Here is a 15,608-nt window from a genome sequence, read left to right on the forward strand (position 1 = left end):
TTAAGCTTCTCAGGAGAAAAAGTCTTGAAGAGTCTTTAGAAAATGGTATAAGTCGCAAATATTTACATGTAGGCATTCCTGTGCTAAACATGGGGGATGTACCTTTGGTTTGATAATGTGTGCGTGCTATTTCCAATAAGCTGAAGACACTGGCCATTCCTCCGAGGCCCGCGTTGGTGTAGGAGTGCTCCAGACTGGAAACTGTGCACTTCAAGATGTCCAGCATGCCTTTGTACACCTTCCTGCTCACCTCCTGCAAACACACACAGCAACAAGGTTCATAGTGACTCAACATTTTGTGAGTCTACAGTTTGCTAGACTGTAACCAACAAATTGTTGTTAAAGTGACTTAGAGAGCAAAGCAACACATCATGCACATAACTACACTTAACTACTAATGTTTTCAATAAATAAATCAACAATAATTGAGTTCAACATATGAATATTATGATTTGTTGCTTTTCTTTAATATATACAGTATGACAGTAAAATGCATAGATTGGTCAAACTGGCAATAAATGAATAAAACAAGCAACTTCAATGTGTCATCTTGGTGTCTCTGACATATGGGCCTTTCGCGTTTACATTAAAAAGACAACATCATCTATTCTCAGAATTAACAATTAATGTACATTTGCCCAACAATAACAAACCATGAGTGAAGGAAAACATTTGTAAATGAGCAATCTAAATCCAATAAAGAAATACAAATGTATACAATTGGGAAGTCATTTTAATTCATAATGTATTCATTTCATTGTACATCAGTTAAAAGTTGGTCTCACCACATCCCGTATGACCTCCTGTCTGGCGTCATCCTCCGACTGGACTGTTCGGTTCAGCTTACTCAGCACAAACACACGAAGCTGCTCGTTCTCCAACAGGCGGCGAACTTTTTTCATGTTCAGCCAGCCGACTCCCTGACCGTCCAGAACGCTCTGCACCACTTCCTTCAAGAACTGTTGGTTCTCACTGAATCAGAACAAACTCAAATTCAGTGTGATAAAATGAAACGCATCTCAAGACAATATGCTCTAATCATGTTGACAGAAGTGCTGCGATTGAAATAATTCATCACCTTGTGTTGTTGACTCGGCCCTGAGGAGAGGGCGATTCTCTCTTCACCGTCGGACTGTGCTTGATTACTGAAGACTTTTGGTCCACAAGTGCTCGAGGGGCACGTGCGCCTGGAACAACAACAAAAAAACAATAAGGTTTCTTAGCGCCACAACAAGAAAAAACCAACACAAACAAACTACTAGGTCACCAAACATAGGAGCACTCAGTGGAAGAGAACTGGACACACACAAAAGGTATTGCTCACCAGGAACTGTAAACCAGGACAGGAAGCAACTTGTAAACTAGTACTTCATCTAAAGCTACCACATCGAATAGGAAAGACAGCACTTTACATCACTGTGTGTAGAGGGCAGGCACAGCTGGAATCTACTGAAGGTTTTCTACTGCTGAACAGACAACTTACTGGAGCTGCTAGAGGCTATTACCACACAAAGAGGGTTGAAGGACAAATCAAACAAGGACATGGTACACACACACACACACACACATTGGCAGCATTGATGTGAGGTCAGACGGAGGAGTGTGTGTAGAGGAACTGCATTAGTGATGTCATGCGTTGAAGGAAATTAAGAGATGAGTGGGGGTTAAGGAAAATCAGCAACACTGTCGGCATCTGCGCGTCTACTTGTCGGAGTTGGTTCAATCTTTTTAGAATTGTATTTATATAGCTATAAAAAGAGGTAAAACTGTTTATCTTCTCCCTTAATTGACTCAAATGAATGCAAGTGAGACTTGACCCAGACTTGAGTCGAAGCAGCATTTAATCAAGCGGCAGATTAATGAGCATTATACCTTGTTACAGATGTGTTCAATTTTATTTTACACCTGAGGGACATTATATATGTATCACACTGCTATTAATAATCTCATAGATGTTAAGGCAACACAGGCTCAAATTAATTTCCATGATGGCAATGATTTCAATGTATTTAAAGCAGTGGGAGACAATGTGTGTGTACTCATACTAAGTGTTTAATGTGCCTTTCTGCACGCCCAGAACATGCAACTTCTGTGACTCACTGCACGGATCAATTGACCCACACCCACACTTGACACACAATCATCCTTGCGATTCCATTAACAATTCAAATAAAGCGTAATCAAGTGAGACAGACACATCCTCAACAATGTTGACAAAATGAGAGAAGGACAATCTGACAGCCAGTTGTTGACCTTTAAAAGTAATCCATCAGCCATCATGAGCCCCTCAGGCGGAACGTAAAATGATCTAGCTAATGTATCCTGACAGTCTCTGCTGAAGTCTGTTTGCATTTCTCGACAAGGTCCATTTGTTCACATGTTGACAAAATAAAACCATTTTGATCAAACTCTTTAGAGAAACTAAGAGTCTGGCCAGCTTTAACTCAGAGTCAGGCCTGATGGGATAAGAGTCTAAATGAAAGGCAATGTGTAAATCAATTCAAAAGGATTATAACCATTATTTAAAATAAATGTTTTCAACCAAAGGTCATGTGCAACTGTAGCTATACATCCTAGAAACCACTGTGTGTGAACTTTGTACTGGTTTTCTAAGAACAGTAACACAACTCTACTAGCACACTGTGCATGTAGTGAGTATATACACAAAGTGCTACACAAAGACCAAACAATTATAGAACAATCGCCTTTAGTTATTTGTTGATTGTGTTTCAAAGACATGAAAGGACGGAGGAGGAGCCCCCTCCTACACGCAGAGAACAGAAGGCTTTTCTGATCTGACATCTGTCAGTACAGGCTGGCTTTTCTCAGTTTTATGTGACAGGAGGTAGCTATTGTTTATTATTGTTTCTGAAGTGTCATGGGGAGAAGAAAATTACGTTTTATTCCCAATATCAAAACTTTGATTGCACCATAAGAATTCTTCAGCACAATTTTGTTTGCAAACCAATAAAGCACATCTGTTCTTAGAATAAATAAGAAAGTGACTGCTATAGAGGCAGCCCTTAAAACCCAAAGGCTCTTTATGAGTATGATAAACAATGCTGCAGAAAGATGGTTATGGATTTTTCCAACACAAATGTGGCCAGACATAACTCAAGCTGAATGAAAATGTTTTTGTTAACAAACAGTGCCGGAGTCTTGGAAAGTTTCCATCAATATAGGCTAAATGAGCCCAGAGTATTATTAATAGAGTCTAGGCTGCAGCGTTACTTGAAATGTTACTTGACCCTTGGGGTGAAATGATTTATCGACCTAAAAACAAAAGAGAGATCCTACTGAAGCTGGACCAGCAACAACTTCAATGTAACCGCAGGAAAAGGGTTTATATTGAAATGATACATCTATTTGACAGTCTCTTAATTGTCAGACAGTGTACACACATTCACTCAGTCACATTCAAAAAGATACAAATATATATTTAAATATAAAATGTATGATATCGTTTTTTTCCCTTATATTTAAGATGAGAGCCTCAGGTCCCCGAGAATCCGCTTGGCAAACACACACAATGCCAAGCAACATCGTGCCTTACCTCCGGAGTATTGAGTCTAATCTAAATGTTGGCACACTGCAGAACCCCGTTTAACCCCGTTTTTTTTACCGTCAGGTTGTAGTTTTGATGACAAACATCTTGCCAGGTAAAAGACTAAGTGTGGTTCACTGGTAATAAAAAAAATGTGACAGATGCAAATTTGCATAATTCTTCTGTAGTCACCGCTCATTTTGTACAGCCCATTTACTGCATTATTTGGGCCCAACCCCATGTTGTACTCTGTGGTAGCAAAAAGGAGAAGAGAAACAGTGAGAAACAACGGATGCTGGTACATTTGTTTAGTCTATTCTATTTTCATTCTGTCTCCCCAGCATCCTGTTTTCCATCCTCTGCTTCATTTGCTTCCCTGTTGTTATTTGTTGCACGATTAATTGTTCCACTATTTACTGTGATTACTGATATTAGAACCAAGCATTTTTCCTCACATGCACTTCCTATCTTTCTTGTGATGAGGCTAGTTCAATAGATAAAGTGACTCTGGAGTGAAATAAACGTTGGTCTGAGGAAGGGAAATGGCGACGTGGCAAGAAGACAAGGGACTTTACTGAATCATTTGTGACTGAAATGAAAATACACAGAGGGGAATGCTGGGAGATGTAGTTGACTGGCTTGAAGAAGCATGCAGCTCACTCTGTTAAAGGGCAGAACCCACCTTCTCCGCTCCCCGGGCCGGCCTCTGTTATTATCTCCATTAGAGAATTTAGCCCAAATACTGCACACAAAACCCAGAATTAGTGCCGCGGAAAAGGTGGACAAAGAGAGGGACATGGGGCCAGACAGAACCAGCCTGAACATCACTCCAACACACCACACACATGCACACTCAACATGGCGCCAAATCAAAGAAGATACATTAACCAATTAAAAGAGACAGACAGAAAAGAAAAAAGACAACATGTACTGATGATGGCATTAACCCTGAAAGTGATCAGATGACTAATGCCATGCTTTGCTTAGCAACACATTCAACATTTACAGGCCCAAGTACTGAAGGAGCTGTGTGTAGCTCATACTTTGTTTTACATACACATCAGTGGATTAAAGCAAAAGTGCTGAATGGCCCGGATCAACAATACAAATGTAAATCTAGAGCAATGGATGGAGTATTTCTTTAGTATTTCTTGAGTCTAATGCAGGTCAGGAATCTTGTATTGAGCCAAAAACACAGAAGATAATCATGATACACAGTAAAATACTTAATTAGAAAACCTCAGATTGTCAAAGTTTCAACACTGTTTGTGTTAAAAAAGTGACCTAAAAAAAGGGAAGGAAACAACAATGCGCCACCACACAAGCAAGGGCAAAAACATACAAGAGCAGAGAGGCAGCGGGTAAATAAACTCCATTCACTGAGGAGGACAGGTCTCTCTGTGAACAACATTCAAGGACATGAATATAACTACATCGAAACATTATTAGGTAAATGCATAAAGGGCTGAGCATCCTTCTTGTAGCAGTGAGGATGTGCAGATGCCACTCCATTAACAGCTTGCACAAATCTTTTGATTAGAAATGTGTGCATCGCAGTGCATCAGAAAGACTCCCAGCAGTCACAAGGAGCGGGATGGCAAGGGACAAAGGGGAGGCGTGGAAACACACAAATGACATTAAAGGTGTATCTTCTATCTTAGTCCTATGCTGACAAACAGGGTGTAAGATAGGTATAGGTCACTCCAAGGATAAAGAGAAGCCTAAAACAGACTATCACACCAGACATAACATACCCGGGCTGTCAGGGTCATCTGAACGACAAAGACAAAACACATCATATTCAAAGGAACAGAACGTTTCAATGGCAGCTATTCCACGTGGAGTGGAGCTATTGAGTTACCATGCTTTGCCTGTTTTTCCTCTAAGTTAAAAGGAGAATCCAGTCTAAACATAACTCATATTAGCCTTTAAACTTTATAAGGTATCGTAATATTCCCCAGTGCATTTTAGGTCCCTGTAACTTCAGCAGAGCATGTATCTGCATACTTTTCCTCCTCTCTTTAACTCATGTGTAACTGCTGACAAATATTTACATATTTATCAGGTATACCAAATGATACCTGTGCATATGTTTATACCCAAGACCACACACTTGAAGACAGTCCATATATAATGTTAGTGTGAAGATAATAGAGAGGTAGGAGGAAAAATAGGCAACTTAATGAGAAAACATTTATGTAAGAATGAGGCAACAACAAATCTGTTTTTGAGTGGATTTTCTTGTTAACAGAGAAAAACAGTTTCATTTATCCTCAATATTCTCCTATAAAATAGTGCCATATCCGTTTGGCAATCCAACAGGAAGAACGTCAGGCTATAAAAACAGATCTACAAACCTGCTTGCTCCATTTCCTCCTCAATATCAATAGTGAAATATTCTTTTACCCAAAAATAAATGTAAAACAGAAATGAAAAACAAAAAAGGCAGAACAGGACATATCATTCATTAGTTAAATAAGAGTGGTAATGGGAAAAAAAGAATACTGGTTGGACATATTATGCTGTTCTGTTTAGAGAAGTTTACAATAGTTATGAATGATTGATTTGCTATTCATGAGCAGTTAGGGATTATTCATTATTAGAATGGTATAGTATATGAAATGAGAGGAATTAAGTCAGATATGTGAATGTATTATTCATTAGTATGATAAAATAGCATCAAATGAATGCAAAAATACAGCCACAAAATGTATAATTAAATTAGGTTGAAAAACACAAATGTTGATGATAATGATGCTAAGTCTACTCTCCCTACAGCACCTGTGTTTCCCTTACAAAACATTCTATAATATTCTAACCAACCTCAAACCAAACTGAAAACTGGTTTGGACAGGTTGACAGGAATAACCCATTGCATGAGGAAGGTGTAAAGTGGTCAGATGGTGCTGTCCTACCTTTGAGACTGGGGAAAGGTGTTTTCTCCCTCGCTGCCTTGTTCGGAAGAGCAAGATTGGACAGACTGAAACTGGTGCCGTGGTTCTTGTAAAGATTGCCTGTAGTGGGAGAGATAGTGACAGGTTCAGAAGGACGAAATACAGTTCTAATAATTATGCAGAACAAAAGGTTGCATATAAAAGTTATTCACTATTCACATTAATGTTGGAAAAATCTCATCAAAACAGTGATCAAACAGTGTTTACTTACAAGAGGCAACTGATTAAAAAAACAAGTTGTTAAATAATCTATAGTAAATATAGAAGTCTTCTTGTAAATCAAAAGTTCTGAACATAACACACTAACATTTAAGTTGATATGAACGTGTTAGCATGCAGTTGCCTTAATACACTGGTCACTTCATTTACAAAAGTGCAACATTCACAGTCCTTTTAGCCATTTTGGATCTTTACCAACTACAGAGGGAAGAGCTGGCCCTTTGTTAAGTGCTAAACCTCCCATTCAAACCAGCCATATGCTAACTCTGCAAACTAAAACAGTTTAAGTCTGGACGACCAAAACCAGAGTTTAGAGACGCTAGAAATCTTTACAGAGCCAAGTGGACCAGCAAAGTTGTCGGACCCCTCTTACAAAACACATATCACTTTAATTAGTTGTTTTTTGTTTGCCGTATGATTTTTTGGTTTAGAGACGGGGGGCTGATATACAGTATAGTGTTTATTGCAATTGCCCTTTTTTAACATCATGTTTGCTCAACTGTTAAAAACATACTGTTCACATTTTTTTTCTCCAATAAATTGATGTTTTCAAAGTAAATGGATAATCGTTTTTAATAATCGTGATATCAATTACTGATCCAAATAATCGAGATTATGATTTTTGCCATAATCGAGTAGCCCTAATATACAGTATAGTGTTTATTGCAATTGCCCTTATCATTTTTTAACATCATGTTTGCTCTCATGAAGGTTGACCACTATACTACCCACCATACACATTTTAATGTAAATTATACATTTGTGAGGGGGCGTGTTCAAGCTGAATGTTTTAATCTTGAAGAAAAGGTGGACTGGGTCTGACAGGTGCTAATAGTTTTGGTGATCCAATTCATAATCACCCATAGAAATCAGCCCACTTTTCAAGTTTTACAAGCTAGAGTTAACTGAATAGAAACCTAATACATTTTCAATATTCTTACTAGCAAAGGACATGAGTCCACCAAAACCGTCAGTGCTGCTGTTGGAAATGGTGGAGTTTGGTGAGCTGTTGTCTCCCTCTCCATCAGACTCTCCAGGGAGCCTCAGGCTGCTGGGACGTAAAGGACGCTGTATCCTGAAGAAATGATCACAAGACGTTAACATGCGTCATACACACAGGAACAAAACCACACACTATGGGAAACTCAAGCACTCGCACCATACCACAACATCACACCACCACAGATTCAAGACCACCATGAATGGAAGTGAGTAATTTGACATGCTGGGTTTTGATTGAAACATTGCATGGTCGGTCAAAGAGCCCATTTGAATGATGATGATGCTTTCATTCAAGTGATGAACAAGTTTAACACACTTGTTGCCATTGAGGTTCTGGTTGAATCGGGGGGTGTATGACTCCACTTGCTCTTCTGCATCAGGGTCATCCTCTGAGGGGAAGCCATACTGAGGCTCAAAGTACGGGTTGTCATACTCCTGCTTTTTGTTGGCTGGGTCTGCCAGGCCAGCGTCAGCCGGAGGCCTGAGGAGCGGCTGACTGACCAATCCGGAGGCAGGGTTCTGCAGAGCGGCACCTGCTGGTACTTCAATTGTAGGGATTTCCCCCGGCTCCTGGAGAAATTAGCACAGGATTCATGGGAAATATTATTATTGTTCTCCTATCCCTTATTTCAATACAGATAAGGTCAATTCTACATTACTTTAGTTTCGCCATATATATTTTCCAAAAAATGCACAGCTTTGATAGTGTTGGATATATCAGCATTGATATCAGGTTGATAATACACATTTGATAATATTGTGTCAATAATCAATCGCCTCTTAAGTTTTATTTGTTTCTTTAAGTTCTGGCTGTGTCTCCCTCTCCAAACACCCCACCAACAAAAAAACAATATGCTAAAGAAAAGGAGAAGAAATGCACAATAAAGTCATAAAGTGTTTTTTTCTTCTATTGATATCACAATCATTGTTATCGTGATTTATTTTGGCCACAATAATTGTTTATTGAAATCCTTATTTGTGACAGCCCTTGTACTCTCTTTTTAAAAGTGGTATTTACAAACTTAAAAATATATTTTGAATGCAAGTTCACACTGAATAGCTCACCTGGTTGACTCCCTGGATGACCGTGCTGGGACTTGAGCTTGCAGTTGTGCTGGAGCTGGAGCGAAGAGGTTGTCCATCAGAGGCTTCTGCAGGCCCGTCCCCACTGGATGGCCCCTCCGAGCCTTCCCTGAAGTCATGGAAGTCCTGAAACTCCACCTCACTAGCGTCTCCCAGTGCAGCATGGGTAGGCGGGTCCAAGCCTAAGACATCAAGGTCCAATTTTACAAGGGTGGTAAATGGTATGAAATGCTCACAATGTAAGTGATATTGAAACAACTACTCACTTGGTGTGTCTCCCTGGATGTCACCTTGGATCATCTCACTCACAAGGTCTCCAAGGGAGGAGTAGGAAGAGCTGGAGTCATCGTAAGCCTCGCTGTCACTGCCACTGCAACAGATTCAATGTAAAACCAAGAACTTAAACCTCTTACAGTAAATAATATGATCAACTTAATTAAGCAGATTTAATTGTTGTGGGATTTAAAAAAAGTATATATAATTTTTGTTACCTAGATGAATGTCTTACCTGTCTGTGGGATCTGACTCGTTGCCCTCATCCTCCAAGGGGCCAGCCATAGCTTCAACCAGCTGAGAGCTTCCGTCGTACACTCGGTAGAGTACAGGCTGCAGCTGGTGTGCGTACCACTTGGGCTTGTCCCCGATTAAGGAGGGGTCGAACACATCTGAAACAAAGTGTGCAGAGCAAGATATTAACAAAACGAACTTTAATGCATATCAGACGAGATACAGGCCATCATCTTTAGTGAGCCTTACTGTTGTGTATCCTCTGAAACGCGACGTTGGTAGGATTGAGAGCCCACTCTCCATAGTACTCCACAGCCTGGGTGTGAGAAAGTTTTTCTGCAAAGAGAGAGCGGCGAGGCCGAGATGCCAGAAAAGAAGTGGCCTGAAAAGCCACCACAGGCCGGGGGAAGAGGCGCAGTGTGCGGGTGTGCATCTGGAACCCCTGGAGAACATTTGGGGAGTTGAAGAACCGTACCATGGCGACCCTGTGAAAGAAACAAGTTCAGTCAGCTAAAAACGTATTTTCATTTGTCAAAATTATGTCTAAAAATAAATTGTGTTTATTGAAGTTTAGTGAATATTTTACCAGATTAGAGAGAAGTTCTTAGTATTGTTGTTGTTGTTGTTCAGATAATATAATTACAGCTGATAATTATTTCAGATTTCTAATCCAAAATATCTATACATAATTCAAATTGTGCAGTTTGTAAGATAAATACTATTGTTTTTCATATCAGTATGTGGGACAACACACTTGTTGTTTTCAGCTCTGCAATTCCCATCTTGGTGAATCTTTACATCTAATTGTTTATTATATATTGTCCCTTTTTAGAGTTCTTCCCACTTTGAATGGACAAAAGAAACATGTCAAATGAACAATAGGAAGAGACAGTCATGTCTTGCCTGGTTGCTACATCCACAGAATCAACGTCATTGCCGTAAATGAGGGGGTTGAACTCTGTGGAGGAAGGCGAGGCTTTGTCTCGTCCGGGGGGGAGCAGGGGCATCTCATGAACTTCCTGAAACTTCTCCAGGTTCAGAATGGGCTGGGTGTTTAAACTCATGCTGGCCAAGGCCTAGAAGAGGTAAAAGTGACACAAGTTATAAACATGGCAGTGGATTTGAATACATAAACAGAGCGCTGTTATGGACCACTCCCACTATTGGCATCAACATTTAGTTACTCATAATGATTTCCGCAATTAAAAGGAATACTTCACCCACAAAATGACCATTTGAATATCAATTACTCAACCTAAAGGAACCTTATCACATGCCTTGGCTATCTAATCTAAAAAACCTTAATATATCAACACATCCATTTTCACACAACTCGTGCGGTATAATCCAAGTCTCATTTATTGTCTTATACTCACTCTTTCCAAACACATGCACAGTTTTTTTTAAATAGCAACGTTTTAGCGAAAAATGTATGTGTTTGGGAAGAAGAGAGTAATGACAGAATAAAGGAAACTTGGAATATAGGGCACACATTGTATGAGAGTTTGAACCTGATGTTTTCATTTAATTTGCGTCGAAAAAGGCATGCGAGAAAAACTGTTTTCTTTAAGAATTCAAGGTAATTGGGTGAGTAATTGATGTGAAAATGATTATCTTGGGGGTAAATAATTCCAATCTGGGACATTTATAAATATGAACCATCTCTTTTGAGGGAAAACAATTAGACTGCAAGAATTGGATAAGAATTGGGACCGGAGGGAATAGATTTGTGCATGTTGATGCCTGTGGTGGGCGCGTCACTTTGTAGAGAAGGGGAACAAGGGAAGTCAGTTACTAAGCATGGTTTGTTTTGAGGGAACTGCTGCAGACTCAAGTGTCAATGTTTAGCTTAGCGTAATGGAACATTTAGTTGCTGGGTCTGGATGAATGTTAACTTTGTGATTAGCTTCATCATATCTTGTTTTGGTTACAAAAACACTCACTGATAGCCAAGATAGATGCACGCACATTCAGTCATGCTCAAGCCAGAGCTAAGCAGTGTGTCAAAAAACCGCTCCGCAGCATTCTGTGACTCTGTTGTTATGCATTTTAGTCAGGTCTTGAAAGAGTAAGAGATAAGTAGTAGTGACAAGCAAAATAATGTGAGAGAGAAGATATCCGTGCAGGGGCATTACACATTCCACAGGAGGAGAAATGAGTAACCTTATTTTCAGAGGAGAAGATCTGCTTTTGGGTGATCACGGTCAACCTAACCAGACACTGGGAAGGGGATAAAGAGATGCGAGGAGAATCACATGAAGGCCTGGGATGGAAACTTTGTGACCGACACTGGAACAGCACATGACGGGAGGGCCACAACATCATCGTGGCCCTTTCCTTTTCTTTGTCTCCTTTCAACAGTGCTTCTCTATTCGTCTGCTTTTTGCTGACAGTAATTGAGTTTATTGTTGTGCCCAAACAAAGGGTAATCAAATAGATGTAACTTGGTGAATGATAAGCTGATTGCATTTTTAACATCAATGTTTCAATTTGTAATACTATAATTGACTGAAGGAAGGAGTTAAGAAAAGATACATTTGTGTTTGATTTGAGAAAGTGATGGATAGCCAGAAAAGAGAGAGAGTGAGAGCGAAGGGAGAGACATTTTGAGAGGAGAGAAAGAGGAATAGGATGATGATGATTTTTTATGATCAACATGAAAGACAGTGAGAAACACAGACAAGCAAAAATGTGACCAAAAACCAGACTTCACCCTATAAAAACAGCCACTAAAAGACACATGGAGACCATCCATGGTGACCAACTGGGATACACCAGCGGTTACAATGGAGTGGTGATGACTGATACAAAAACAGCAGATCTTTTCAAAAACATAGAGAAAATACTTGCACAATAAAGAACCTGAAGCGAAATGAAAGCCTACGTAGTATTGTCTAACTGCTCAAAAATAAAATATTGGGTGAGCTGAATTTATACAACTGCCATTTTTGTGCAAGAAAATAAATAAGTCACTTAAAAAAGGACACGTTTAGTTTTCTAATCCCGTTCTAGGTGCAAGTATTTTCAATGACTCTCACATCAGCAGCCTTCTGCTTTGGCATCACAGTCTACAGATAATCATTAAAACCGTCTTCAGTGACATTTTCTCCATTCACAGATACCAATATTGTGTTTGTTTCCAAATATACAACTGCTAAACTGAGGCTTTGCACACTCCTACACACCAGCCTCTCAGTCACACACCCGCACACATGGGAAAGAGCTGCTCATCACACACACTGCTTATGAACCGGCTCTGATTCAAGGAAAATAAAAAAAATATGTCCATGCAAAGGTTTTAACCAAAAAATAAAACATATGACAAAAGGTCTGTGTTGGTTGTTATTTACTAAAAACGTAAAGTTGGATGTATGGTAAAGAAAAGAAAATAAGTTTTTGTTGAATGACTTCCTTTAAAAACATGTGAAATATGATTTGATTCATTAATTGTTATTATATGTGAGCCTTACAGTGAATCACTTGTTCTTGTTTAACATAACTGGTAAACTTGAAGGCATTATTTTAGAAGGGTTTTTGTGTGATTGCTCAAAGCGTGGAAGTACTAAACAGTGAGGTGTCGCATGAATCAGAACCAGGTTCTGGAGTTATATTGGAGAATCGGGTTAGAGGGACAAATTAGTTACTACCAGCGTAACTAAAGGATTTGCAAGGGTAGCAGGGTCCTAGTATTTGATTTTACCTCCAAGAGCTAGAGCATGCAAAGAAAACAGGAAAAAAAGATAAAAAAACATTTGTTTGTGTTAGTGCACTACAAAACCAATTTCCAAGGCTCTCACACTCATCTACAATACATACAACTGTGTTGAGGAAGGGAGCCCCTAATCTTCACACTGCTGAAAGAGAAGTTTCACATTTACATAAGAAGTGCAAATAGCTAACAGTCACAGGAGCAAACATGAAAGCTCCAGAGCAGCCCCTTGGTTCGTGACTGCTCCATGTGCCAGCAGAAGCTTTGGGCTGAGACCCAGATGCCACGGCACAGCAGATTCTAAATGTTTTATAGATACACATTTAGGAGGAATCACGCAAATCACACAGTACTTGTTTGAGATGTTTCTTGAGCTCGAGGGCCTCAGGCTCTGGAAGAGGTGGTAGGATCTCTGCATTGGTAGGTGCAATAACCTGTAGACAAGTAAAACAACAAAATTAATTAAAAAAACAACAATAACTTTAGAGTTGTATGCCTCTGACAAACAGTCGACAGTGAGGCTTACATCTAAAATGTCATCACTTTACCGTTTTATTTTATTCGAGATTTGTGTAGTGTAACAATTAGCATATATATTTTAAAGGCCAAGTACATGTTTCGTGAATCGTCAAATCAATTCTTCCTCGATTCCCCTTTTAAGCCAAATTTGAAGAAATTCCTTCAAGGCGTTCGAGAGGGACCGCATTCATAAGAATGGAATGTATGGGAGGAAATCCCGGAGGCATAACGGTTGTTAACTAATAGATCTCTCTGTCATCTAAATCTGGACATCAATAAAACAGACTAAACAAGATCAGAAGGACGAGCAGGACGTTGAGTTAATGTTCTGACCTTGCTGCTGTCAAGGTCCACAAGCCAAAGGTCGTCTGGCATTTTGAAATCAGCTTTGTAGAGGAAGAAGCTGGCGGGTACTCCTATAATGTAGGGGGTGGGGGCAAGAAGGAGCTGTGGGGAGGAGAACACATACCGGTCAGTCAAAACATGAGGTTAACACAATGGATCACATTTCAATTGAAAACTTTGAGGAATCACCCATTTATGAATGTATCTATGAGGAATGATGAGTGTTACCTGCTCAGCAGAGGCCATGCATGTTGGCAGTAAGGGGATGACGGGGAACATGTACTCCAGAGGGTAGATCATGGCAACGAAGGCCATGACGCTCATTGACAAAGCATTGTAATCTCTAGATTGAAGAATGACCTGAGGGTAAACAAGAGACAGGAAACACTTGATGGGTAGATGTTCATACTGTTATACCAGCTAGTTAAATTCTTCTGCTGGTCTATCACAGAAATATTTGTCCAATCTTTCCATATTTCATTTTTTGTCCATAATATAAAGCTGTGGTATCCTGAATTTGCCTTGGAGTCAGTACAGCAATATTAAAAACTGAGCTTTTATAAAAAAAAAATGTATTTGGCAGCACAAAGTGCTTAAAAGGAAGTCACTCTGAAAGCTTCCAGGCAGCACTTAGTTCAGCCTGACTGGATTTAATGATGTATTGAATTCATCTTCACATGGAAAATAAATGGATGAATACAAGATGGCAGCCCTTTATACAGGTATGGGGTAAATAAAAACTAAATTTTGGATGGGAAACATCTATTAAGGTAGGTGCCCCAGATAAATGCTAGTTTTAGAGTATTTGTCCAGCATTTATCAAGCAGTATGTTTTTTCAGCGGTGTGACTGAAGCTGTGAAGCTTAGGTTTTCTTTGGGTAATTGCAAATGAGCCTGTGCATCAATGTCACGGTAAGACAATAGCAACAACAGAACACTACACCATCGCCAGCCAAACAAGGATTTCAATTACATCCCCAGTGTTTCCCCTACCATTGTCTTGGAGGGGTGCTGCGCCCCGCCAACGGAGCCCCGCGACCCCCCTGAAATTCAAGGTGTTAAAAAAAATCATAATTATATATTTCTTTTTTTTATTCATTTTTTTTTTTTTATATATATAGCACCAAATTGCAAATAATCTATAACTACTGTCACTTTTCACATTGAACATGTGCTCTTTTATTAAATAAACTAAACGCTTCTAATTTAAATGTAGTTAGTTGTTTCGACCTAAAGAACTCTGAGTGGAAGTAATACAATAAACAAATAACTCCACGAGCCTCCTCTCTCTGCTACAGGAGGTAAAATTTAAAAATATACACTACCCAAGTCCCCCCCGGCCCCCCTCCCCCCGAGTCAGGGCACCGACCCAAACCACCCCCAAAGGAACACGTAAACGACCTCGTACTACTAACTTGCGTTCTTAAACGAGGTTTAAACGAAGTAGGGAACGAGGACGAAGTAGGAAGTGGTAGGTTAAGTCTTTTTTACGACTTTAAGTTACCCAAGTTACGTAACCGGTGTTCCCGGGGCCTTACGGGTCCTTTTTTCCGTTCTTTTTAACCGGTTTACGTAAAATTTAACCGTTAGGTTAAAATTCGGTTACTTAGTACCGGTTAAACTTTAACGGTAAAGGGTTTAACCTTTGGACCGTTACCGTAGGGGAACCCCTTACGGGTACCCCGAAAACCGGGGACCGAACCGGGTAAACCGTAAGGGGGGGGGA

At 39.7% G+C, this 15,608-nt stretch overlaps 3 protein-coding genes across 17 annotated transcripts in view; 2 read left to right on the forward strand and 1 right to left on the reverse strand.

The window, feature by feature from the left end:
• topbp1 (DNA topoisomerase II binding protein 1) overlaps positions 1–15,608 on the forward strand; it is a 976,277-nt gene that overhangs the window by 587,615 nt on the left and 373,054 nt on the right. The gene's annotated exons all lie outside the window — the stretch shown is intronic.
• madd (MAP-kinase activating death domain) overlaps positions 1–15,608 on the reverse strand; it is a 230,960-nt gene that overhangs the window by 119,774 nt on the left and 95,578 nt on the right. For 8 of the 13 annotated variants that reach the window (XM_010782610.1, XM_010782611.1, XM_010782616.1 and 5 more), the window contains exons 5-20: positions 14,111–14,242; positions 13,871–13,984; positions 13,372–13,452; positions 13,010–13,018; positions 11,473–11,529; positions 10,213–10,385; positions 9,559–9,794; positions 9,311–9,467; positions 9,069–9,172; positions 8,785–8,984; positions 8,036–8,289; positions 7,659–7,792; positions 6,460–6,558; positions 1,079–1,187; positions 786–972; positions 103–253 (exon numbers count right to left, since the gene is read on the reverse strand). In XM_010782610.1, coding sequence (XP_010780912.1) covers positions 103–253; positions 786–972; positions 1,079–1,187; positions 6,460–6,558; positions 7,659–7,792; positions 8,036–8,289; positions 8,785–8,984; positions 9,069–9,172; positions 9,311–9,467; positions 9,559–9,794; positions 10,213–10,385; positions 11,473–11,529; positions 13,010–13,018; positions 13,372–13,452; positions 13,871–13,984; positions 14,111–14,242 — 2,197 coding nt within the window. The remainder of the gene's footprint in view (positions 1–102; positions 254–785; positions 973–1,078; positions 1,188–6,459; positions 6,559–7,658; positions 7,793–8,035; positions 8,290–8,784; positions 8,985–9,068; positions 9,173–9,310; positions 9,468–9,558; positions 9,795–10,212; positions 10,386–11,472; positions 11,530–13,009; positions 13,019–13,371; positions 13,453–13,870; positions 13,985–14,110; positions 14,243–15,608) is intronic. The other 5 variants (XM_010782612.1, XM_010782619.1, XM_010782620.1 and 2 more) reach the window with 3 other exon arrangements.
• ugt8 (UDP glycosyltransferase 8) overlaps positions 1–15,608 on the forward strand; it is a 49,025-nt gene that overhangs the window by 17,315 nt on the left and 16,102 nt on the right. The gene's annotated exons all lie outside the window — the stretch shown is intronic.

Source organism: Notothenia coriiceps, unplaced genomic scaffold, assembly GCF_000735185.1.
Source record: "Notothenia coriiceps isolate Sejong01 unplaced genomic scaffold, NC01 NC01_scaffold00024667, whole genome shotgun sequence".
NCBI lineage: Eukaryota > Metazoa > Chordata > Actinopteri > Perciformes > Nototheniidae > Notothenia > Notothenia coriiceps.